At 40.2% G+C, this 26213-nt stretch overlaps 1 protein-coding gene across 2 annotated transcripts in view; it reads right to left on the reverse strand.

Moving 5' to 3' along the window:
* The window catches only part of SACS (sacsin molecular chaperone), a 46547-nt gene extending 24688 nt beyond the window's left edge, over positions 1-21859 (reverse strand). The window contains exons 1-4 of one of the 2 annotated variants that reach the window (XM_082305072.1): positions 21298-21859; positions 8499-8649; positions 5438-5525; positions 2175-2260 (exon numbers count right to left, since the gene is read on the reverse strand). In XM_082305072.1, coding sequence (XP_082161198.1) covers positions 2175-2260; positions 5438-5525; positions 8499-8649; positions 21298-21320 — 348 coding nt within the window. In that variant the 5' untranslated portion in view covers positions 21321-21859. Of the gene's footprint in view, positions 1-2174; positions 2261-5437; positions 5526-8498; positions 8650-9453; positions 9642-21297 lie in introns of those variants that run through there. The other variant, XM_082305073.1, reaches the window with a different exon arrangement.
* Between the last annotated feature and the right edge of the window lie 4354 nt (positions 21860-26213).

The raw sequence follows: 26213 nt of genomic DNA on the forward strand, positions 1-26213 counted from the left end.
ACTTTTAGATTTACCTATCTGATTTCTAAAGGATATTATCTTATTTTTTCATGTTGGAATGAGAAATTGGGTTTAAAATGTTAAGAAGGTCTGAACCCCTCATGATTCAAATGCATCTTACAGATTCAAATAGTACCGGGAAACAGTAAAAACGTAAGCACCCATCTATGAATGGACATTGCTCAGAACATATCCAGGATGCAGTTTGCCAAAACAGTTTAAGATATGCTTATCTTAAGCGTTCACACTAAAAATAATCAACTTCTAGTTCCACAGTTGCAAAGAAAACCTCCCAAAAGACAGCAGGAACTGTCATCCTCCGTCACCATTTGTATTTGCGTGTTTTATATATATATATATAAAAAAAATATATTATATATATATAATATTATAATATATTAATATTAATATAATATAATTAATTATAATTAATATATTAATATTAATATAATATAATTAATTATAATTATAATTACTATATTAATATTAATATAATATATTATAATATATATAATATAATATATATATATTATATATATATATATATATATATAACATCTCTGTACCAAATCCCATTAATTAGAACTTAGTATTCCCCTATACTAAGGAAATTAATCTCCTAACATCCATGTGATGAAGCATTCTGGATGAGAAGTTTAACATCCAAATACGAACTAATGACCCCAGATGCTCTTCAAAAAAAAAAAAAAAAAAAAAAAAGAAAAAATAAATCAAACTGGCACTTCCAGACGTTAGCATAGGAAGCTGCGATAAATCAGACAAATCATCTTCTACAAGTACCTGTCTTTCGTCTTGAGGGACTTGACAAATTCAAAGTGATCTGTATTTTTTCAGATCACAGAATCATTGAATGGTTTGAGTTAGAACGGACCTTTAAAGATCATCTAGTCGAACACCCCTGCCATGGGCAGGGACATCTTTCACTACATCAGGCTGCTCAAAGCTCCATCTGACCTGACCTTGAACACTTCCAAAGATGGGGCACCCACAGCTTCTCTGGGCAACCTGTTCCAGTGTCTCACCATCCTAATCATAAAATATTTCTTCCTTATGTCCAATCTAAACCTACCCTCATTCAGATTAAAACCATTGCCCCTTCTCCTGTCACTACAGGCCTTAGTATGAAGTCTCTCTCCATCTTTCTTATAAGCCCCCTTTAAGTACTGAAAGGCTGCAATAAGGTCTCCCCAGAGCCGCCTTTTCTCCAGGCTGAACAACCCCAACTCTCAGCCTTTCTTCACAGGACAGGTGTTCCAGCCATATCTAAAGTAAAGTGAGGTAAATTCCACACTACCAGTTCACCATCCTAGTTACTGAAAAAATTTTTAGTGCTTAAATCAATGTTGTCATTTCCATTGTCAGGCTTGTACACGTAACATTCAACATTCAAATGTGGAGCATCACAACATAACACACCCTACTGTTGCATACTTTGAAGTCTCCTGGACCAATGATAAAATATCATAAAAACACTAACCTCAGTTCAGAAGATCCTGTGACATTCTTTTGTTCTGAGAACCAACATCTAGACTAAAAATGTTTTTCAGCCCACACAAAACTGATGGGTTTGTTATTCTTACCATCCTAGAGCAAGTCTCCCAAAAGCCACTTAAAGATTATAAAAGTGCTCTTGATCTAATGATGAAACTTTGTGACACTGTCAAAGTTCACTGAAGAAGATATATTTAGCTACCAAGATATTCCACAGCAAAATCTTGTCTTAAAGTCTCCAGCTTATCCCAATCTTATACTAAGAAAATCCCTTCCAAAAAATTGTATATACTATTATGTGGTTTTTCCATACCTTATAGGAGGGGTGAACAATAAAGTAACAAGCAAAATAAACATTTTAGCTTACTCACATAAAGTACATATGAAATCTCTGATTTAATAGTAACAACTGCATTTTATCTCTATTTTTTTTATAAATTATAATGGCATCTTTGACAAGCAAACTCAGAGATGTTAAACACCAAAAAAAAAAGCCACATAACTCACTTTGCCTTGTCCACAGAAATGCAAACATGTATCTCCTGTACTAGAATGTCTATCTAATGAGGTATGACAACTGCAAGATTCACTGGAAAGTGTTAACCTAATGGTATTATGTCACACATATTACATGACTGCTAAAAATACTATTTGTTGTATACCTTAAGAATCTGTCCTCCTTCTGGGTATCTTCTTAAAATATCCTTAAGAAAATCAACAAGTGGTGGAGTTGTTTGTCCAAAACGACCTAAAAAACAAACAAACAAAAAAGAATCTGTGTATTATGCTACCATGCACTTAATTTCAAATAAAAAAAAATACTCACTAAACAATTACTGGGAATTTTGAAAAAAAAATTAAATTAGCTCAAGGCCTGATAGTGTAAAAATCTCATATTTCCAAAATCAACCGTAAAAATACTACATTATGAATCTTTTCATTAAAAAAATTAAAGTAGCAGTCTTGATGTTAATGTCAGCATGCTGTTTCATATCTGGATAAAACAAATTTGGGGGCTAAGTCTTTGCATCAGTTATACCTCAACTCCAATGACTGGATGTTCAAATATAGCAACTTCTGAAGAACTACTACTTTTTAAGTAGCAGGACAGTATCCTAGGGCAGCAGTGGCTCTAACGTTTTTTATAGCCAGTGATGAACCCTACTGACAGCTACACACAGGTACAATATACTTTGGCTCTAGTGCACACTTCCCATTCTGGCATATTGTGGTGTTGGGCCTAGTGCTAGCTTTGGTGTTACCTGGCCTTAGCACAGGAAGGAGAAGAGTCTCAGAAAGGTACGACCAAGCGTTATGAAGTGCTGGTGGATATAGACTCCACTAACCTCAAGGTCAGCCCCTCTCCAAGAGAAAGAGTCTATCACAGAATGAAAGGATCAATACTCTTCAATTCAAACTCCAGTCTGAGACTAAGGAGCAGCTCCCTAAATCCAAACTTCTAAAACATACACTTCAAACAAATATTAATGATGCAATCTCCACACGGAAAACAGTCTCTACTGATGCCCCATTTATCACTTCCCTTTAAAGTTATTAATAAAGTAATTATTCTCTCTCCCCCATCTGCATATATGTGTATTTTTGAAGCACAGATTCAAACACACACACATTATATACACTACAGAACAAAACATTAGACAAAAAAACCAAACCACAGAATCCTCAGCAATGGGGGAAAAGGAGGATAGATAAGAGAGATCTATTTGCTGAGAAAACATCAAGTAAAAGCATCAAACATCTTCTTGACTTTAGGAAATGTTTGTATCGCTCTTTATTTAAGGTAACTTAATAGCATCAATTAAAAAAAAAAAAAAAAACACAAGAAATTACAACTCACAGCTGAAAGTGTGGAAAGTATTTTATAACTTCTGTCATTATTTTTACAGTATACATAAGTATATGAAAGTCAACATGCAATATGCAAACTTCCAAAATAAGGTGAACTGATCGACAGCAGGAAAGTTTGGGTGTTTCCTTTTCTTAGGAAAAATTCTCTAAAATCAAGAAACCGATCTCTAATTCGGGCAGGCAGGTGGAGGTGTTTAAAGAACACATTTCACTATGGGAACCACAAAAACAGACAAGTAACTTTTAAGTGACAGGACTGAAGATAGACATTATTCTAACTCTTTACATCTAAGAGCAGAGCTGCTCTGTGCATGTCACACAAATTACTCTATCTCGAGATCATGACTTACAGCATCCTGTCAAAGGCTGAACTGATTTTTCTTGAGTATGAGAGCTGGTCATATTTAACACAAAACTGGTTCCACAAATCTGAAGGAGAAACTTTTTCCACAATAAGGAGAGTCAAGCATTGGAACAGGAGCCCAGAGAGCCTGTGCAGTCTCCATCCTTGGAGGCTTTCCAAACTCAACCAGATCAACCCTTGAGCAACCTGGTCTGACCTCAGAGCTGACCTTGCTTCAAGCAGAAGGTTGGAGTAGAGACCTCCTGATGTCCCTTCCAACATCAATTATTCTGTGATCACATGAAAGGATTATGCATTATTTGATAGACACGAGTGATGAATCAACACAGAGGTGACATGGGTGATCTTCAGAGTACTTCAGCAACCAATGTGCTTGGTTCTATTGACCATCACTTCCCAAAGTTAGAAATTCAGGGCCTTCCTTGATTCATCTGCTGTAAGGAAAAAAATCTCACAACTGAAAGACTCCAGAAGCAACACAAAAGGCTGGTACTAAAGCCTTCAGATCTTTTAGATTGACTTACATCAGAGTTGTGGGCCAGAAAAAGTTAAGTGCTTTATTTAGACATGGACTGCTTAGAGTGGTATCTCTTAAGAGAATCTCACAGCCAAATATTCCATTCCTGAGCACAAAAAACAGTAACAGTTTTTCTTTCCTGTGAAAGATTTCTTGGGGCTACTACACTATCTTTTCCATATACTTGCATAGCAAAAAAAACAGCTCGGAGAAGAAAAAAAACTCTTTGTATTTAGTCTATCACAGCCTACATACGGCAAAAAATTATCAGAGCAAACAGTCAACGAGAGGAAAAAAAAAAAAAAATTTGATGCCACAGAACCATGGGGTCCATTTTCATAGGTGCTTTCTATCCATTGCAGGTTCTAGAGAATGTGAACATTAACTTCTGGCTAATATACAAACGCTTCACTTCCCTCTGTCACTAGAAAACCATAATCCAGTACACTCATGGCTTACATAGGCTAAGAAATACAACGTTTTGTGACACCAAATAAAATATCTGCAAGAAAAGAAGGGTTTCCTTTTTCATCCTACCATCCCATTAGCATGTACTCCATTCCCTTACAATAAAGTTATTGCTAAAAGAATATTAATGCTAGCAACCAAGTAACATAATCATTACGGATTTTAATTAGAGCATTTCTGAAGATATTCAGGTATCATAAGCTAATTCAAGATACCATACAAACAGATATACCTGCAATTTTTGTAATAAAAATGTAACTAAACATACAGAATCAAAAGAAAAACAAACAAATAATAAAAAAGAAGAAATCAAAAGCTTTTTACCAGTGGTATAGTTTTCTACACAGTGGTTACTGAAAAGATACCCTTTCAGTATCTGAATTGCTTACAAGTATTCAGTTTATTTTATATGAGACAAGGCAGCTATTAACACTACTGCAAGGCAAGTTTTATTGATTCCAAAGGACAGCAATATTCTAATTTTTACACATGAAATTACAAAGAAAAATTAAACACCAAGGCACTTAAAAAGAGAAGTTTAATTTTCCTCGTGTAGAATGAAAAGAACAAGCGAAGGGATATCTAGGACTTACAAGAAAAATAATCGCTTCCTATTTAAAGAAAAGAATAATTTCAACTAACTTCAGATTGTGTTAGAAAATGCTTTGGTCTTGCAGTTTATAAACAGAGACAAGTATTTTTCATACCTCCTCCTTTCAATCCTTTTGACTGAAGCTTCAGAAAAACTTGATTTTGAGACTTCTGAAGATCCACAATCTTGATACCATCAGATACCTGAAATAAAAAATAAGACAGATCTTGATCAGAACATTCTGCAGTATAAATAATTTACTGTAGCTTCATTTCCTACATATTTATTCTATGAAGTCTGGTTTTACCTAAAAGTACACAAATACTCTGAAACATCCAGTATTCAGTTTGAGCAGCACTTTCAGTCCTTAAGGTCTAGGATGGCCTCCTTTGCCCAATGATACCCCTCAGATGAAGCACCAGTTTGTTAGTAACACGACCAAAAAAATGGCCGCAAACAAATCTGGTGGAAAAAATGCCTACAGAAGCATACTAAGAGCAAGCTATGGCCTCCTGCTTTTAGGTTTGAAAAGTTCCATGTTCTGGGAACTTCTGGAAGCATACAACTAAAGCAGTTATTGTTCTAAGGTGCATGCCCATAAAAAAATAAACATACACAGGAAGTACATGGTCTATGTACTGTAAAAAGTACATACGGCTATGAAATTTCATAGGAGATTTAAACTAAGCAGTTATCAGCTCAAAGCTAATAATACAGAATGTGTAGAGACAAAAGTATGTCACAGAAACACCCCTGAAGAATTCAACAGCCTCATCTCCCCATTACCTCTACATGCAGACTCACTGGGAACACCACAGAGAAACCGGGACAAACTAAGCAACAAATTCCTTAGCAGCCGTTGGGAAAACTAGTTAGTAATCATAGGACACAATGGTTTTGTTGCAGTTCTAGTTTTGTATTATATGTGTGTCCCAGTCATACACGATGTGATGCTAAAATAGTCACATATGACATGATGTTATCCTGCATACCATGATAACAAATATAGAATTAGAAGTTGCACTGTGCTAATTAGAAACTTAACCAATTCAAATTAGTTTCCATTTATAGTAAACTATATTAAAATTGTATTATGTGAAATTATATTATTATATTAGTCTCAGTTTATAACAAAGTTCAGGACTACTTCCCCACTTTGATGGATAAAAAACAAATCACTAGAAAGAAGCTGGTGCTTACACAGATGTAGATGCTTACAATCTAACTATATTTAATAAGCAAAAGACAGTCCTAGTCCACAGTATGTAGTCATAATTTAAAAACATTAATAAAAAAACTGTATTCCTTTTTACTTAAACCAATTTTAAATAGTACTTACAACAACACTGCGTTTATTGTAAGTTCCTACAGAAATGTTACACATGAGATGATCTTGTCTCAAAATGTAAAATAGCTTAAACTGGGTATACCACCCACTCAGGACTCACTAAAATAAAAAAGAATCCACAGAATGCTGTAACCCATTACCAAGTACTAAAGGGACAGAATAACCATATTTTCTCAGGTAGGATTTTTGTAGCAAAACACCAGCAGAAACTTGGAAAATGAACAGATTTAAATTAATAGTTTAACACTGTAAGGAACGATGAGAGAAAGAGATACTGCATTTTACTTAACATCTGTAAATTGTACGTAGCAGCTTTAATGGTAAAAGAGACTTATTGATGAATATTCCACTACCTCAGTAAATTAAAAAATAATTTGATCCCAGTAAAAAGGAGTTCAAAAGTTTATAAAGGATTTTCAAAATTGCTACGGTACAAATATTCCCATATGTATTTTAGTTTAGTATTAAAAAAAAAAAAAAAATCAGAATAGCTATTACAGTCTGCTTACTGACTGTTCCCTGCCAAAAGATAGTTTTCTGTGCCAGACAGAGCTCTGCTCAGATCTTCGCTTCCAGATGAATTTTAGAAAGTGATATACAGATCTCCTTCCTCCCAAAACAGGAAGGCCTGGAGAGAACAAAATCAAGGACACACAAAACCAGGCAAGAAAACAAAAGATAAACTACGCAGGTAGTTTGTTTCAAACCTGAGCGCTCAAAGATTACTTGTGTTCCCCATATAGGTTTTAAAAGCTTCTTGAGCAATACAACTACTAACATCTAGTTCTTTCCTAGCATCACAGAATGGTTTGGGTTAGAACGGACCTTTAAAAATCAGCTAGTCCAACACCCCTGCCATGGGCAGGGACATCTTTCACTACATCAGGCTGCTCAAAGCTCCATCTGACCTGACCTTGAACACTTCCAAAGATGGGGCACCCACAGCTTCTCTGGGCAACCTGTTCCAGTGTCTCACCATCCTAATCATAAAATATTTCTTCCTTATGTCCAATCTAAACCTACCCTCATTCAGTTTAAAACCATTGCCCCTTCTCCTGTCACTACAGGCCTTGGTACAAAGTCTCCCTCCATCTTTCTTGTAAGCCCCCTTTAAGTATTGAAAGGCTGCAATAAGGTCTCCCCAGAGCCTTCTCTTCTCCTTTATGCATTTGCAAGTCTCCTTGCCCTATTTAACCCTAATTTCCAATCTTCTTTCTCTCCCCTTCTTGCCTCTACTCGTCCCATCCCACCAATATCTCCGGGTTCCCACTTCCCAAGAGTGTGGCTAGAAGCATGCCAAGCAGTACTGAAACAGTGGCCTCACGCTGATGCCTTCAACAGAACAAGGTCATTCATTCCATTCTCTCTCCTGTACCCAGACCTCAATTTTTAACTTGTAAGAGCTTCTCGTCATGGTGATGTCAACTCTGCTGGCAAGCAGGTAAAAAATCAATTAAAGATCCAAAGGAAGCCAGAACAACCTCATCAGCACTCTCAGGTGAACCTTCGGTGTCATCATCCCCCCCAAAGAAATAAGGATAAAGCACATGGATCATGTCAGAAAAAGACACAAACACTCAAATGATAAAAGCTGGCACCACCAAGAGGAGTACGAGGGTCCGATGCTTGTCCAAACAACCTCCTTGCTTCCCGTGAGAGACCCACACCTAAGGACAGGCACACACTGTGCTGCTCACGCACCAGAAGACCTGACAAGATGCAAAAAGCAGCCTGGTGGGGACTTCCAGCTCCAGGGCGGTGTGAGAGGCCACCAGAGAAGGGAGGTGCCCCCGCCGCCCCCTCCGCCCGCCCCGCCGCGCCCCCTCACCTCTCTCCCGCCGTGCCACAGCCGCTGCTCGGCGGGGGGGAAGCCGGCTTCCGCGTCAATCCGCGCCTTCACGTCCCCCACAGCCGCGGAAGGCGGCAGCTCGAAGGTCCTGCAGCCCAGGCAGTCATGGAGGACGGTCACCCGGGCCAGCCTGCGACAACACGACAGACACCAGCTGAGGAGAGACGCGCAGCGCCCTGCCCCGGCGCCCACCCGCCGCTTGCCCACCCTCCCCCTCGGGCACCCCCGAGGCCCGGGACGGGCGCCGGAGCCCGCGAGAGTACAGGGATGGGCAGGCGGTTGCCTGCCCCCCCTCTCTGGCGGGCGAAGGAGCCGCCGGGCCTACGAGCGGAGCCACCGCAGCACCGCACGCCCGCGGCCTCCCCTGCCGTCCCGTCCCGTCCCGCCCCGCCGCCACTCACATGCCCGCCGCTGCACACAAAGGACCGTTAGCTGCTGCTGCCGCGGCCGCCGCGGCCGCTCCCCGCACGGGGAAGGGGCGGGGCTGCGCACGGCGGCGAGCGGGAGGGGCTCGCCCTGAGGTCTGCGCCGCGGAGGAAGAGGGAGGAGGGAAGCGGGTGAAGAAGCCGCCCTAAAAGCGGCAGCGGCCACGGCTGTGGGGATGAGGCGCGCCCGGCTCGGCCCGACCCGACCCCTCAGCCAGTCCCCGCGGCGGGTGGCGGCCCGGCCCGGCCCGTCTGCCGTCCCCAGCTCTGCCTCCGCGCAGGGCGGCCCCGCGGACGGGGTTTCGCGGCTCCGCGGAGCTGGGGGAGGCTTCCCGCGGCCCTGTGCCCGGTGTGTGGGGCTCGTCGCTCCCGCTGCCTGCCGGGGCCCTCGGGTGAGCGAGCCCGGTCGCCTCGGGCGAGGGGAAGGAGGTAGCCTCGCCTGGCCAGCGGAGCATGTGTGACAGGAGGCTGCCAGAGCGGTGACTAACGCTGAGGTCCAGAGACGTTACCGCATGCAAATTCCTTCTTCCGCAGGACAGGGAGGCGGCCTGGCGTTTCACAGCACTCCCAGCATTCAGGCACCACCACATGGAGCACACAAGGTTACGGCTGATGAACTGCATGTTTCTCAAGGATTCAGAACGCAGAAGGAAACCTCGTTTTTGTGCTCTTTGTCGGTCATTCCATTGATCATGAATATTTATTAGTGTTGATCTTCTACTTTATCTCACATATGGTAGGTCCTCATGCCATTCAAGACTTACAGAAAGTGCTCCCTCTCCTGAAAATAGGCAAGAAAAACTTATTCCCGTCTCCCAAGGTTTAGTCAGAGGCAAAGGACATAGTGGTTGCGATTGTTCTAACCCAGCCTCTGCAAAAGCTTAGTGATTTCCGATGGGCTAGTTGCAAAGGAAGTTCTGTAAAATTGAGATGGATGCTGACGGATGGAGGAAACAACTTAATGACCATCAATATGGAAAATTTTGAAGTACTCGGTGTATTAGTCTTCAAAGGCAAGGCCTGCTCCCACTCTCTGGCACATTTTGAAAAGCAGGGGAGCAGCCAAGGATGAGAACTGAGCAACAGTTAGGAGCTACATAGAGAAGTTGTATGTATTGAGGTCTATATGACCAGATGGGATTCCACTGAGGGTGTTCAAAATGCAGGCCAACGTGACCACAGGGTCATCTAGGAAATCTGCCATCAAGAACAATGATCAGGGGAGTTTTGTGGCTGGAAAAAAGCCCATCATCATGAAAAGCTAAACGGAAGCAGAAAGAAACTAAAGGCCAGTAAATCTCACGTTGGTCCCAAGAGATATCATGGAGAACATCCACTTGGAATCCACTTCCAAATACTTGAAGGACAAAAAGATGATCAGGAAAAGTAAACATGAATTGGCCAGGGTTTAATCAACTTAATTGCCTTCTGTACTGAGATGACCAAGTATGTAGATGAATGAAAAGTACTGGATGAAATACACCTTCACTTTTAGTATGGCTTTTGATGCTTTCTCCTAGATCATTACATTCAGAAGGTGAGGAGGTATGCGCTGGAAGTTAGGTGGGTTGAAAGTTTATTGCACCACTGAGATCAAGGAGTTGCATTAAGTAGTTCAACACTGAGCTGGCAAAAGCCAGAGTACTCTAAGCACACACGTTGGGTAGGCCTCGTACTGTTCAACATCTTCATCAGCGACCTAGATGATGACAAAGCACTCGAAGCAAATTTGCAGAAGGCACTTGTGTACAAGTGTTAAGAGCTTTCTGTTGATGCCTGAAGTCTATCAGAGACAGGCTTTAATATGACTGGTACAGAAATGAAGTAACTGTTATGTTGTAAGGTGACTGGTAAAATAAAACAGTAAATTAATTGTCCTTGAAGGTGATTTGTCAAAACTAACAGTAGAAAGGTACAGTCTGCTAAAGATTTATGATGATTGGATAATATCATGGCAAGATGAATCAGGAAATATCTGATTGGGTGGCCCATGTGATGCCTATCTGAGAGATCACCAACATAAGCAAAAGCTGTGACAAATCAAGCTTGGGAAAGCTGTTCTGAAACCTCAGAGTAGATCCCATTTGGGGACGTAGCTGCAGATCAGAGAGGAGGAGGACCATGCCTTTGCTGCATGCCTGAGGCAGAGAAGCCTCACATGTGAATGCTGGTCCAGGTTGGTGGTAGCACCCATAGATCAGTGATAGTTGCCCCCCATCATCAATGTGGGTACCCTCCCTCAGTCACCAGCTGGGTGGCACATGGGAGCATGGCTTCTCTGGTATAGCCATGTTGAGCTGCTGGTGGCTAGTAAGGTGGCAGTACTGCAGCAGTGGCTCAATTAGTGTATGAGCAAGCCAGCTTCATGTGTGTTTGTATGAATGTGTATATTGTTGTAATTATTAGGTTAGATATTGTTTGCATATAACCATAACATTAGCAATAAGATTACCAATAACTAGTTGGATTAGTTTTTTATGCAGTAAAGGGTAGTGAAGCTCAATGATCCCTGTGGTTCTCATCAGTCAATTAAACGGGCAGGCTGGGCAAATCAATCTTCAAGCTCCAGGGCTTTAGCCTATCTGTGATCCCAATAAGCTAAGGGGACCTTAAGAAACTTGTGGAGGTGGCCAGCAGAAACCCCCCAAGGTTCATTGTGTGCAAAGTTCTGCACCTGGGACCATGGGCCATGCATCAGCATAGCCTGGAAAGTGACAGGCTGAATAGCGGCCCTACTTCAAAGGAGCTGGGGGATGCCAGGCTGAATACGAGGCACCAGCATGCTCGCTCTAGAAGGGGGATGACCAGTAGATCAGGGGAAGTGAGTCTCTGCTCAGTGCTGATGAAGCTGGATTTTGGATATTGTGTCCAGAATGTGATGTTTTGAGTTTCCTCACTTCCACATCCCAGCAGAGGACTACTAACACATTCAGGGGCCCAAAGCATGTAATCTACAAGGAGAAGATGGGGAACTGGGCTTGTTTAGTCTGATGAAGAGGAGACTAAGGTGCAATATAGTAATGTCCTGCAACTAGCTGAAGGGCAGTTACAAAGGGGATGGAACTGAGCTCTTCTTAGTATGCCAGACTGTAACAAGGGGCAGTGGCCACAAACTGCAGCCTGGGAGGTTGACACTGGACAGTAGGAAAAAAACTGTCACTAGGAGAGTAGTGCAGTAGTGGCATGGGTTGTCAAGAGGCACGCTTCATATTGCGGTATTCTCAAGGCTTAGCCAGACTGGTCTGACCAAGGCTTAGCCATGACTGACCTGATCCAGTAGTGGTGGTCCTCCTGCTTTGAGCAGGAAAATGGACTAGAGATCTCCAGCCAACAATTCCATTTCATTCCAACAGGTCCTCAATTCCAGTCCTCAACTGTAAACTAAAGTATTAATGACTTTACTCTGACAGGGAATTAAAACTGCAACTTGGGAGCAACACATAGCAGAGTTTCTATGAAAGGGGGAAAAGACACAATGAACCCTTTTCCAGAAAATATATCAAGCTAAGAAAAGGTAAGGCCAGTAAAATGGAAGGAAGCCTAAAAACCACAGAGGTCAGGGGGATCAGGATCCCATCCAGTATCTAGGTAGACAGAGCTTTCCCAGTGCTGCAACATCTTATTTCATTCATCAGCAATGTTTGTATATTGAATACTACAGGATTATATAAAAAAATGTTAGAAACTTTGTGGGTCTGATCCTGATTTCACACTATAAATAACTATAAAAAAAATTTAGAAAAATCTATTTCAACTTAAACAAGATTAATCTAACCCTTTGCTTTTAGTTTAGGTCTTTGTTCATTTTTCTATCCTTTCATCTTTTTAATTTTCCATTTTGTTTCACCCCTTTCACAGTTTCTGTCATCGTGGAATTTTTCATAATATGTCCAAAGGAATGAGAAGGCTGCCTTCCAGTCTCTTATGTTTATCTTTTTATGTCTTGATACCAAGGGAATATACTACCTGCAGAAGGGTGTGGCATGAGGGGTCACAAATGCGGATGACTGGACAAGATGGAAGGAGGGAAACCTGAGGCCGTCCCATCCATATCAGCTACTAAAAAGTCTCCAGACCAGTTGAACCACCAAGCCACATTGGTAAAATCTAATTCTTCTTCTCCAGCTGGGATCACAGGGGTGATTTAGCATTTTATGAAGCATGCATGATTGTTTGAACAGGACGCTGGAGAGAAACAGAGCTATCTCAACTCACAGCCACCTCTTTGTGATGAACATCTCAAATGGTAGGGCTCATTCAGGGGCACAAACAATCCTCCTGTTGATAACTGGCTGAAGTTCCCCAGCCCATGTCACATCACATGACAAGACAATACTCCCAAATTATGTCCCGTGATGATTCAGTGTTAGTACTGGAGGAAAAATCTCCAGGTACCACAGATTCTCTCTAGTATGTGACCTCTGCAGTAGAGGGGGAGGAGCTGGGAAGAACCAGTGATACAGAACTGGAACGGTGCAAAGTTCTGGACAAAGGAGTCCTGAGCTCCTTGAAATTAGCCGTACCTGTTTGCCTCATAAATCTGATCTTCTTGTTACAGGGGAGACTTTTTCATACTGGCAGGACAATTTTCTCCCCATTTCTATTTACTGTGGGACACCTTTCATTTGCTTCTCCTTTATCATGTATTTTCTACTATGTTTTTCCCTTTTCATAGTTTCTGCCTTTGGGTTCTTTTTTCTGTCCATCCGGGTAGAAGCAAGATGTTCATCCTCTTAGTACATCTGTATTAATAGATGGCTAGGGCATGTGTTCCAGCGTAGCCCTTTGATCATCCACACTGTTTAACTGTTGGCATGCTGCTTAGCACAATTTTAACCCATAGCCATCACCAGTCTTCAGAATGATGATCAGGCACAAGTCATAAACCAAGGACAACCAAGGACATTTGGTTTTAGGGCCAAAGACTGTTGTGTTTTTTAAAACCGAGGTGTGCTGTGCCACTTACCCTTAGAGTTCTGGCCCCTTCCCAAGGGCACTGTCCCTTTTTGTTTATTGGATAGATGTTGCTATTGATGATAATAAGCAAGACTCCCGCCAATTTCAGTGATGCCAAATTTCAAATTACTGATTTTTTGGCATAGGCTCCTAACAAGAGAAGGCACTGATTTAAGTAACAAAGACAAGGAAAAATGAACACTGATTCTGATACCAGATCCAAAGAATGGGGAAAAATGAGCTCTTCTCAAACTCTACAAAAAAAGAAAAGAGTAGAAGTATTCCAAGTACAGTTTCAGTAGAAACCTATTTGCAGAAACTTAATTGGAATTTAAAGTCACTCCTACAGCATAAATTGTAATGCTGATTTCTGTCAGCAACATCCTGGCCATTCATCTGGCAAGGAATGTAGAATATAAATCTCCTTTTTATTACAAAGTGTTTTATACATATCCTGTTATCCATTATCAAACTCTGTCTTTTTTACAGCTTATGACAGTGACGTTTGTAAACCTTATTCTTTTTTCCTGATATCCAAATAAAAATATCTTAGAAAAGTGACTATGTAGAAGTTACACTGACTGAAAAGGAGTACATGTTGCAGTCTGCAGATTTTTGCAACAAAAAAACCCAACCTTTTTTTATTTTTAGTCTTGCTTATCCCTTTGGAAAACAGAACTATGGAAGCTGTGTAACTGTAGTGAAATTAAAGGTATATCACATACATATTTGTTATGCAGAACTACTGTTAATGATTGTACATGAGAAGAATGTAAAAAAATCCATTTGACCCGACCAGGTGGGAATTTTGGAGCCATGGCAGTTAGAAAAAAGTATCTTTTAAATCTGAAATGATTGGGACTGATTTGAGAATTTTTAAATACTGCATATAGAAATTCCTATGATAACATCTTCATAACCACTTTTCCAAGCAGAACAGCATTTAGATTTAAAAATACATACAGAAAATTCTCCTGTGGCTATAAACAAGAGTTCTGTTTGGTTCAGAATGAGGTCATATAACCCCTACAAGAAGGGACATGCAATAAACAAAAATGGAAAGAGTCTCTGCAACATCAAAGTATTTTTATAAAATGAAATGAAAGCCATTTTCATAGTGACATTTCCTTGAAAACAGAAAATTCTGTGTTGTGGAATGACCTCATATTTCCAATAATTTAAAATAAGTGTGCAGGAGCAGAAAGAGATGGATGCAAGCCCCTTCCTTCCTTATCACTGTGCTTAGAAGGAAGGAATGGAGTCTGTAAAAGGAGCGTGTGGTGTGATAAGGAACAAACACAATTAGGTCACTAATGCACGAGGAAACCCACTGCAGTACAGTAGCTTCCAGTGCAGCAAATAACATTCTGCAGTGCTGGCAGGCAAGTAGCAGTGACTCAACAACTACATCTAGATTTGAGACAGTGCACACCAAACATAAAACCAAAACTTTCTATGACACAGTAAGCACTTACCTTCATTCTTAAATCAACTCCTTAAGTGTTTCTAACAGATGTTTTAAACATTATATTGTATATATTTCGCATTAGCCGGAGATGACAGCTTGCATTGGTCTGTAGTCACTGCCAGGAGCTTGCTTTATCCTTGCTTACTAATGCCTTTTCAAGAAGCGTGAGAATAAACCTACCATTTGCTGATGACACATGTGCTACTCATTGGAAAGCCACCCCTTACTGGAAAGTTTCTATGTTATTTGAATAGCTCTATTAACAGAAAACAAGTAATTTTTTTCTTAAAACAAATCACTGAAATGGCTATAGTCCTGTCTAGTACAAATGACTAAAAAACCCCTCTGGCCTGTGAAGCATTTGATTCAAACAAAATATCTAGTTTTGCCCTAAAATCTGTTACACAATTTAAGTAATTTGCTGAAACTATTTTATTAGAGATTGGTGCAGTGAGTTTAAATCAATTTGCCTACTCTGCACTCCTCATGTGAAACCATTATAGGCAGCTTCTAAGCAAAATATATATATAATTGTGGCTTAGTGAAATATTAACGAACTGGAGGAAAGTATTATCTTATTCCTTGTGCAAACTGGTGCATTTCTAAGTGTCAAATATCAAAAGAACAGGATACTTTTGAAATACTGCTGTGCTGGTTTTGGCTGGGGTACAGTTAATTTTCTTCATAGTAGCTAGTATGAGGCTATGTTTTGGATTTGTGCTGAAAACAGTGTTGACAATACAAAGACATTTTTGCTGCTGCTGAGCAGTGCTTACACAGAGTCGAGGCCTTTTCTGCTTCTCACCCCATCCCACCCCACCAGCGAGTGTGCTGGGGGTGCACAAGAAGTTGGGAGGGGACACAGCTGGGACAGCTGACCCCAACTGACCAAAGGGATGTTCCATACCATATGACATCATGCACAGTTTATAAAGCTGGGGGAACAAGAAGGAAGGGGGGGGATGTTTGAAGTTATGGCGCTTGTCTTCCCAAGTAACCGTTAAGTGTGATGGAGCCCTGCTTTCCTGGAGATGGCTGAACACCTGCCTGATGATGGGAAGTGGTGAATGAATTCCTTGCTTTGCTTTGCTTGCATGCACAGCTTTTGCTTTACCTGTTAAACTGTCTTTGTCTCAACCCATGAGTTTTCTCACTTTTACCCTTCCGATTCTCTCTCCCATCGCGCACTGGAGGGGAGTGAGCGGAGGGGAGTGAGCGAGCGGCTGGGCGGTGCTTAGTTGCCAGCTGAGGTTAAACTGACAACTGCTAAAAACAAACAAAAGATTTAAGGGCATAGAGGCCAGAACAGCCATTTATTTCCATCTAAGATTTTGATCTCTCAGCTATTTGCTCTAATGTTCAGGCCAGTTCCTTGATGGCACTAAACAAATGCTAATGGAAAGTACTTAAAAGACCTATAAAACTTGTTTCAGTTTATTCTTTGCAAATAAAAAACAGAGCAAGAAGACATAAATAAATGATAAAATTTGAAAATCTTCTCAAATACCAAAGTAAAATTTCCTTTTAGATCTACCTCTGGGAAAAGACTACTTTAAATGAAGTCCTCAAAGAGAGGACCTAACCTTACTCTTAAGTATAGTACAGTAACCATTACTCCACAAATTTGAATCGCTGAGAGTCACAGGGTTTTCTATTCCAGATGGTACAAATAACAAAATACCAGTACAAAATGCTTGGCATTTCAAACTATGCAAAAGATTAAACCAAAATAGTGATAAAAATAAACGCCTCAATTGCTCGTTAGAGAATTGCATTAGGAGGAACTACAGTGTTGCAAGAACTGCTGTTGGCATACATTTTTTAATAAGCAATATGTTATATTACTGGTGGTGTTTTCTTACAGCCTTTGGTGCCAATAAAAGGGCCAGATTTAGAACACCCACTTTAACCTTGAAACATCAAAAAAGCAGAGCCTATATTTTCAAATTTATTTCAGTGCCTAATGTAGGTTCCTAAATACCATAATGAATCCAGGCCTAGGTTTTTTGCCTCCATTTAGGACACACAGTAATCAGCTTATCAAAGGTATTTTTTCCATACTGTCTTAAGACATTTTTCTTATTTTCATTCCAGAGTACTTAATGAAGCTACTATCTTTCTACATACATGAGGAAAATCCACTCAATAACTAAAATGAGATCAGCAGCCCCAGATTACACATGCATTAAACATTTTAAGAAGTATTTCTCCATCCCTATTGCTTCTGAATACTGCATCTAATCAAGCTCCACAGTTTCATAACATTTTCTAGACATCAGTAAACAGAGCCCTATGTATATGAAGAAAATTAGAATATCAAACAGAAGGAAATACAAGGTCTGTAATTTTCTTAAATGATGAAAAGCCACAACTTCAAAGCACCTCTGCAAGTATCTGTACATCAGATAGTGGATTATACCTAGTAATATCCTTTCAGATAATGCTAGCTCTTTACCAGCTCTGTATCAGTTCTCTCTCCTTCATAGCAGGGTTTCATACAGAAGTGCAAGCAACAATTTATCCTTCAGACAGCAGAAGGATGGGCGGCACAGAGGAAGAACCATGAGCCATATGTAAGGCCTAGTGAGAGGAAGGGAGGAAAACAGGAAGAAACAACACAGGGCATCCTCTTCTGGGAAAGCACAGAGAAGAAGTGAAAGGGATTCCTGGGTTGCGTGACAAGCCCAGCCACACAACTGTAATAGCTGCAAGTAAATACTGCTCCAAACACTAGCTCATACACAAGAGTTGCAGAATCGTTCACTGGGAATCAGAGGCCGTGTTTCCATGTCCTGTTCTACATAAAGTAGCATGGGGTAAGACATCAAGTACTTCCAGCCTCCTACACCCCCACTGCATTTCACTCTTCTTTCCAATTTACTGGTGGAACTTCTTACATAACTGCCTCTTGCCCTGGTTCAGACGGTATTCCCCAATTTAACAAATTCTTACTATTTGAATTGTTTGAGCTAATTTGACTCATTTTGACAGAGCTGAGACACGAAGCACAAGGCAGCTATGATATCTGCAGCATGGAGGGTGTGCTAGCCTGTAGCTTCAGCAAGGATAAGACATAAAGACATCCTAACTGCTTCCAGTGAAGTGGATGGTAAAACTTCCACTACCTGGGGGCAGGGTACTTTTGAAAATGTCATCATTCTTGTTTACACCTCTGTCAGTGTGACAGAACAGATACGGTATGCCTCTTGGCATACCGCTGTATATTTGGACACAAGAGAAGCAGGAGATGTAGAAGTCAAGGGAGTTCTCTACAAAGGTTAAAGAAAGTGAGATGGGGAACAGGACACTTATAGAGGCTACAGAGCAGATTTTTAAATGTACAACAGACTGTATGCTTATTTATTATGCATATGTATTCATATTTACACATACACACTTATGGAAAGAGTTTATTAGATACAATGTATCTATTATTATAATCTATGTAAAATCTCTGTTGAAATACGGGTATGACTTTAAGTGCAACGTTGACTAAGCCTGTGTTAAATTCTCTTCAATTAGCCGGCTCGTGCCTACCTTGAACAGAAGTAGCCACACTGAAAAAAAAATGGCAGCAGTAAAGGGTTTCACAGTCAGTGAAGACTGGATTAGCAGCTGATAGGTTGTGGTAACAAAAGCTGTAGTGTGACTGTATCCCATCTGAGCATCAGCATTGCAAGAGCTGCAGTGCACTCCCTCCCTCCCTCCCTCCGGTCTTGGACCAGTTTAAGGCACTTCAGTACTCAAAGATTTTTGTGGATGCATAGTAACCAGATTAATGGCAGCACGTGCTTAACACAAACTAACATTGCAGCAAAATCCATCTACAATATAATCAGTGAAGCCTTCCTGGAAAAGAAGGGGTTTTTTAATTAGCTAGAAAAGCTTTTTTTGAATATTTGTATTGCATCTGTGTGTTGATAGAAAGAGGAATGAGGATAGGAAGTTAAGGGAATTGCACCTCTATTACCATTAATTAACGTAATAGTACCAAATATATATAATGAAGAGAAAAGTTCTAAAACTTCAAAGTCAAAACCTGGACTGGAAATCTGTATTTTATCTACTGTCTTTATATATATTGCACAAATTCCATGAAGCTCCAACTGGGAGCACAGTCTTGTTATTATAGACACTGTACAAAGAAATGAAAAGCACAAAAGCTTGGCTCTGCCCCAAAAAGCATCTATTTGCAGTGGACTAAAGATATGCTGGAGGAAGGGCATACACAAAAATTTGAGAAGCAAACTAATTTCATGCAACATCACAAGGGCACAAGGGTCTGCTAAAGCTAAGCTTCAAATTAGGCATCTAAAGCCTTAATTTTGCACACTGATTTGAAAACTGACACTTGACTACCATTAAAAATAGCTAGGTACGATATCAATATTGAAGTTGAATCTCAGGTAAAATACTGTACCAAAATCTTTGAGATCTGTAATTTTTTATAATTGACTGATAATGAAATAAAAAAAATCCAATGGGGATTCTGAAATATCACTACATAGTCTAATGGAAACTCAATTTAACTAAGACTTGCATAAAAACCATAAACTGCATGGAAGCAAATGAGCAAAAAATCACTACGTGACTGACGTGACAGGATATTTGTCATTTATGATCTTGGTGGAACAAAGCCCATCATTTAATAGTATCCAAGAATGTCAATATTGAAATATAGAATTTGAAATTGTTGGCAGCATGAATAATGCTCACTGCAAGAAATCCACTTTTAGCAGAACAGATTGAGCCATTCACGTGTAAAAGTCAAGTATGTGTCAGGTCAAGCCTGCTTGCCTCTCCCTGGCTACAACTCTGAAGCCCGATTTATTCAGTCCCAGCTCTGTCCAATGCAAAGTCTCCAGCTTGAATATCGGCCCTGCAGCTCAATCTAGGACAATCCATACTTTCCAGCTCTTGTCCCTGGCAGTTCTGTAGTTTCATTTCTGGTCCCATTTCAGTCCTTCATGCCAACCAAGCTGGCCATCACACTAGGTCTTTACAAGATACTTCATGTCTTACTGGATTATAGAAGAGCTTGCTGCATGGATAATTTGTGCGATGTCTAAACCTCCGAGATTTCCAGATGTACAAAATTTTCATTAGAAGGGCCTAGTTAACTAATCTAGACAAAAAAGAGATTCAAACCCCCAAATTTTCTATCCCACTGTCACCTTGCAATAGAAATACGTAGCTTTCATGAATTTTCACGAGATTACACAGGAAGCCAGTGGAACAGGCCCTGAAATAATAGTCAGCTGTTGCTAACAACAACTTTCTAACACAACGCAAAGCCCACCTTCTTAACACACAGGAAAAAGCAGAGGCTGTACGTTATAGACTTGCACATCAGTGGGGATTCTGCAGATTGCAAGGCTGAGGGTGGAGGCTGTCATCTTCCTGCAGGCCCATTGATAGCAAATAAGAGCACTTCTAATTACAGCTTAACAACCAAATAAGCATTTATCTCAAAAGATTTGTTTAGACACTGTTCACACAAGGAAATTGCTTTGCTTTTTAGCTGTTAGCGAGATTATACATTCTTCCCGGTAAAACAATATGTTGAATTCAAAGTTAGGCAAGTGCAGGAAGAAAACTTTCACTTGTTTTCAAAAAATGCTGTAGTGAATGTAGACTACACATAAATTGAAAGTTAGACTATGAATCCATTACTCACAGGAGTGGTTAATTTTTTCAAGCAGTTCGCATTAATTTCACAGAGACAATTCGTAATTAAATGCAGCAGAACCTGGCACCTATGTATGATTTTGTAACTTAAGAAATTAATTTCACCTCTAAAAGTAGCAATTTTGCACAAACACTAGCTAAGTTTCAGACTCAGGCTTTAACTTATTGATCATGGGGGTCTGAGCATGAACATGTCAGCCTAACAGAAAATTCTTTCAGGAGTTAGTTAATTTTTTTTTACCTGTTCTTATCCTCGATCTCCATTGTCTCTTTTTCTTTGATATCTTCCCGATGGGAACATGAAGCAGATATTGGATTTATAAATTAGCAAATTATTTTTTAATCTTCTTTGCTTAGTGGCTCATCATCTCTTCAGTGGACACTAGAAAGCCCAAGCATGTAAAACTCAACTCAGTGTTCACTCCATCCCTGAACTCCCAAAGATGTCTGTGTGCCTCACCATCTGCTACTTCTCCAGTTTTCTTTTAAAGCCACTTGCGTAATTGTTCACAGAAGTTCATTCTCTTATAATCAGGAACAGACTTAATAGGACAGGTCTCAGAAAGCAAGGAGGTCTTGTTTAGTTTCTTTAACTGAATTCAGGCTATGTTCTTGTGCAATTGATTTATATTTATCTTCTGGAGAAGGAGAGGAATTCTGGAAGCTGCTGTTTCTGCTTTGTCTTCCTTTTTTCTGGGAGCAGGCACAGCTGGAAGAGTATTTGTGAGGGCCAAAGTCTGACTTGTCTTCTCCCTCACACCTCCTAGAAGACACTTCTTAACATCAGTTCAGGAGTTCTGGAAGAAGAGACACAAGAGAAAAGGGGTGGGCTGTTAATACAAAACAGAATTGAACTGAAGGGTATGGAAAAGTCATTTCCTCTGAGGGCATAGTTGCAGTTGCTAGTATTAAGTGAGTCATGATACTAATTATAAACTGCCTTGTGCATTACAGTACTTGTAAGCACATGGAGAACTGAAAAAGAGCAGTGAGGTTTCCTGCTTCTCCTGCAGTACAGTATCATACAATCAGGACACTAACGAACACATGTAGCTGTTAGTATGCTGAATAAATGTGCACGTTTTCAGTTTCTTCCTTTGCATCAGTATTTGCTTAAAAAAAAAGGCTATAGGATATATATTACAGCCTTGACATAAAATTATGCCATCAAAGAAAATAACGGGCTGGGCAGAACGTTTATGGAGAAGGATTTTGCCCTTCTATTCAAATGGCTTGCAGCTAGGGGAAGAGATTAACTAGTTTGCAATGACTTTCCATAGGGAGGATTCAAAGTCTTCCCAGCTAATCCCCACTCCCAGCTATATAGGTCAACATCTACCCTATGCTGCACATACCTTTGGGAACTATTTCCTTCAAGCTGACACACAGAATTTTTGTAGCACCAGAATAGTGTATAAATGAGGCAAGGCATGTGCTGTCAAGTAGCAGAAAACTTTTCATTCAATATACATATTATTACCCAAGGAAGATATGTTTGAGAGAGCCGGGAGGATGACAGTGGTATTCCATTATTGTTCTGCATCTGTGCAAACGTAAATCCTTCTCTGAGCCTCTGACAGTGTTGGCAAGTCTTTTCATAATGTGCAGTTGCCTATGTCCCTCTTCAAACAGTAATGCAGAGGCATTCTTTCCTGACCCAGAAAGGGAAACAACTGTGGCTAAATTGCAAAAGGTGAATTAGTTTACTATGTAAGTATGATATTGAAATACAAGTGGTATGAAAGAAAAGAGGGTAGAATTTGTGGCATGAATATTATTTTTTTTTAATACTTAGGAATTTACCTACTCAGTTAGCAAATGAAATATCAAAGTATATAGACTGAAGATGAATTCTGAATGCATGTTTACCATTAAAAGCATCACAGAGAATTTAACTTAGCATAGTGTGTTACAAAATGGCTTCAATATAATTTTTTGTTTCTACAGATGCTGAGATGTATATCTAGCATGTAATACAAAGAAAAGTTCCACACTTAAGTCATACTTAAGTAATACAGACTTAAGCAAACAGCCGTGCAAATCCAGACTCATTTGCCCAGGTATGAATGATTCCATAGAGAGTAAAACCGTTGTAGCCCTGCTGCGTAATGGGTTGCTGTTGGGAGGGGAGCACCAAGGAAAGGCATTTTGGCTGCAGTGGAAAGCCAGGCTCAAGTGGGTGCTGGCACTCCATGGTGCAGCTATAGTTGGAAGACCAGGACAGCTTATACTGTTTCCCCTGAAACATCATTAGTAAAATCACACATGAAAAATATTTGAAGTTATTTGAGTAGCTTCAATTGTCTTGGGGAAGGAAAAAGAAAAAATTGGTTTATAATAGAAAGCTAATTATGACTTTAAGAGACAGGCTCTCCATAATTAGTGAGTGACACACTTTCTCAGACTGCATTCTATTTCTAGGTTTGGCCTTTCAAAGATTGTCCTTTATTATGTTGCTGCGGGGAAGCTTTTTAACTCAGTGCAATTTTGTGCATGATTTCGCACATAGGACTGTACATGGCTTGCATGCTGACAAGACTAGCTAAATCCATTATCTTAGTAAGTCGGTAATTGCTGTATTTCTCCCAGGACACTGAAAAGTTCCTTGTCTCAAAAAAATTGATATGTTACTTGCTCTTGGTACTGGCACACCCTAGGAAAATAAAAATATCTTCTAGGATTTTTGACAATGACATCTTGTCCAGAAAATGGATAGGTCCAAAGTACCTGAAAGCAGCCTAGAAATTATTAATTCAATAAATAGTTTGCTTAGCAGAAGAGCAAGTTATATCACAGCATGAAGTGACATCTCTACACTGGCAAATCATTCTGATAGTCCTCGAAGGAGCTTGGTCTTGCCAGCATGGGTGTGACCAAATGGTGTTGTCAGTTTGCTACCAGATCACATTACAATCCTAGAAAGATTTTGACACGGTCATCTCTATGTTGTCTCCCATGGTAAGAAAGAGAGCCAGCTTGGCTGCCAGATACCAGATACAGACTGACCCTGGCACACTCACTTCCTGACCTTACACTTCTTCAGTGCCTGAGGTGGTCATACAGGTTACCTTACAGGTCTATGTGATATTGAGCTGCAGTGTCTGAGAACATTCTGTCACTGAATTTATTAGTATAGACATAACCGTAAATCTCTCCTGGGAAAAAAACAGCTACAACCATTGCCTATGCCAGCTTTCTACTGTGGGATTTATTAGTTTTTAAAAGGAAACACCTTTGCTGGAAGATTTTGTCTGTCTAATTGAATTTTGGTGGAGGAGGTTTAGTAGTCAATCTGTAGAAACAATCTTCAGTTTTGTGGATGCTTGTGATTAGTTGTAGGTATGAAGCCATAGGCATAGCTATGCAAATACCTAATTTTGCCTGCAAATCAGGTAGGTACATATATAGAATCATAGAATAGAATCCTAGAATGCTTTGGGATGGAAGGGACCTTTAAAGGCCATCTAGTCCATCCCCCCTGCAATTGGCAGGGACATCTACAAATAGATCAGGTTGCTCAGAGCCCCATCCAGCCTGGCCTTGAATGTTTCCAGGGATGGGGCATCTACCACCTCTCTGGGCAACCTGTTCCAGTGTTTCACCACCCTCATTGTAAAAAATTTCTTCCTTATATCCAGTCTGAATATATTCATACTGTTGCAGAAATTTCTGGTGTGAAAAGCATTAGTGGTTATCTGACTATCTATCTGGTCACTCCTCACCCATCCTTTTAATATTGGGATCAGTCTAAACTTCACATTCTGCTACATACGGTCTAAACTACGCATACATTGAGTTTCTTTCCTCAACAATAACAACTAAATCAAAACTGTTAATACTCCATCCAGCAGCACGGGAAGCATGCAAGAACCATCTGAATTACTGAACACAACCCAAAGCTTAGAGGAGAAAATTTGTGAACAAAGCACAGCAGTAGCTAATCCTCAATTCATGTTTTATACACTTTAAAAGCAAAATTTGGTCACAAATTCATTATTGTTTATGCTGACTTCTGCTGGAATAAACAAGACCACAACAACAGGAGGTATATATCCTCAAGCAGGAGAGCAGTTGTGAGCAGCATTGCATGAGAGCAAGCTGAGCTGACCAGAGCTGCAGTGTGGCTGGGTCACTAGTGGGATGTGCACAGCGAAAGGTACCCCATCTATCTGCTGCATTCATGGGTAACCTTGGCTGTACTTAGCATTTATCTTCAAGGTTCAAGGACACACCATGTTCTTCCACCATGCACAATCACCTCACGCTAATCATGGCTCCTTTCAGTATCACAGATACAAACAATCCAAGTGTAAATGGGATGGGGGAAAAGCACTTTTTTGTTTTAGGACATTTCCCTCTCCCCCCAGAATGCTTTCTCATTAAAGTGTAAATTGAATGAAAATGTACAACTCGTATCTCATGCATATGACGTCATTTTGGTTTTGACAATAATGGTTTTACCAGCAAATACAGGTAGATGCGCCTTGTGACACAAACTAAAAACTTGCATTCTTCTAAACCTGTTAGTGTGAGAGAAACATCCCTTTAAAAGGCAAAAAGCAAGGATACCTGGCAAAACTGAAGGCTGACTAATGAGTGCCAAGACAGGCAGAACAAGCTGGAAACCAAATGTGCCCAAGGTGTAATCTCTGATCTCAAGAAGTATGTGGTCATCTCAGGGCTAATTTGTAATCTCCTGTATACCATTATAAATACAGAATGGCCCCGCTGTTACACTAAATTCTGCTTTCTGCTGGATTTATTAGGCAGGAGCATATGACAGGTTTAATTCTCATAGTTAAAATCCCACTCCATGCAATAGCAGCAGTAGGTCTGAATGAGCCTAGACCACACACTACAAATATAACAAGGACTGGTGCACAGTCCAGAGGAAGCAGCTAAACCTTGAAAAAAAGACCATCCAGGTATCAACATTTTGAGAAGACAGACACTTCTTAAGTACAAATTGTTCCTGTCAATTCACAAGGATACTAGCTGGGTTCAAAATGCATTTTTGTCAAACGCTAAATTAAATTCAAGGCCATCACACAACTGCAGGTACCACACAAGTGTACAGAGTTGCTTATCAGAGATAGCTGTGCTGCAGAAATTTGAGATGAACCTGATACCGTATAATATAATAACGTGCCAGCGAGC

Source organism: Platalea leucorodia (genome assembly GCF_965183815.1).
Source record: "Platalea leucorodia genome assembly, chromosome: 2".
In the NCBI taxonomy this organism is placed as follows: Eukaryota; Metazoa; Chordata; class Aves; order Pelecaniformes; family Threskiornithidae; genus Platalea; species Platalea leucorodia.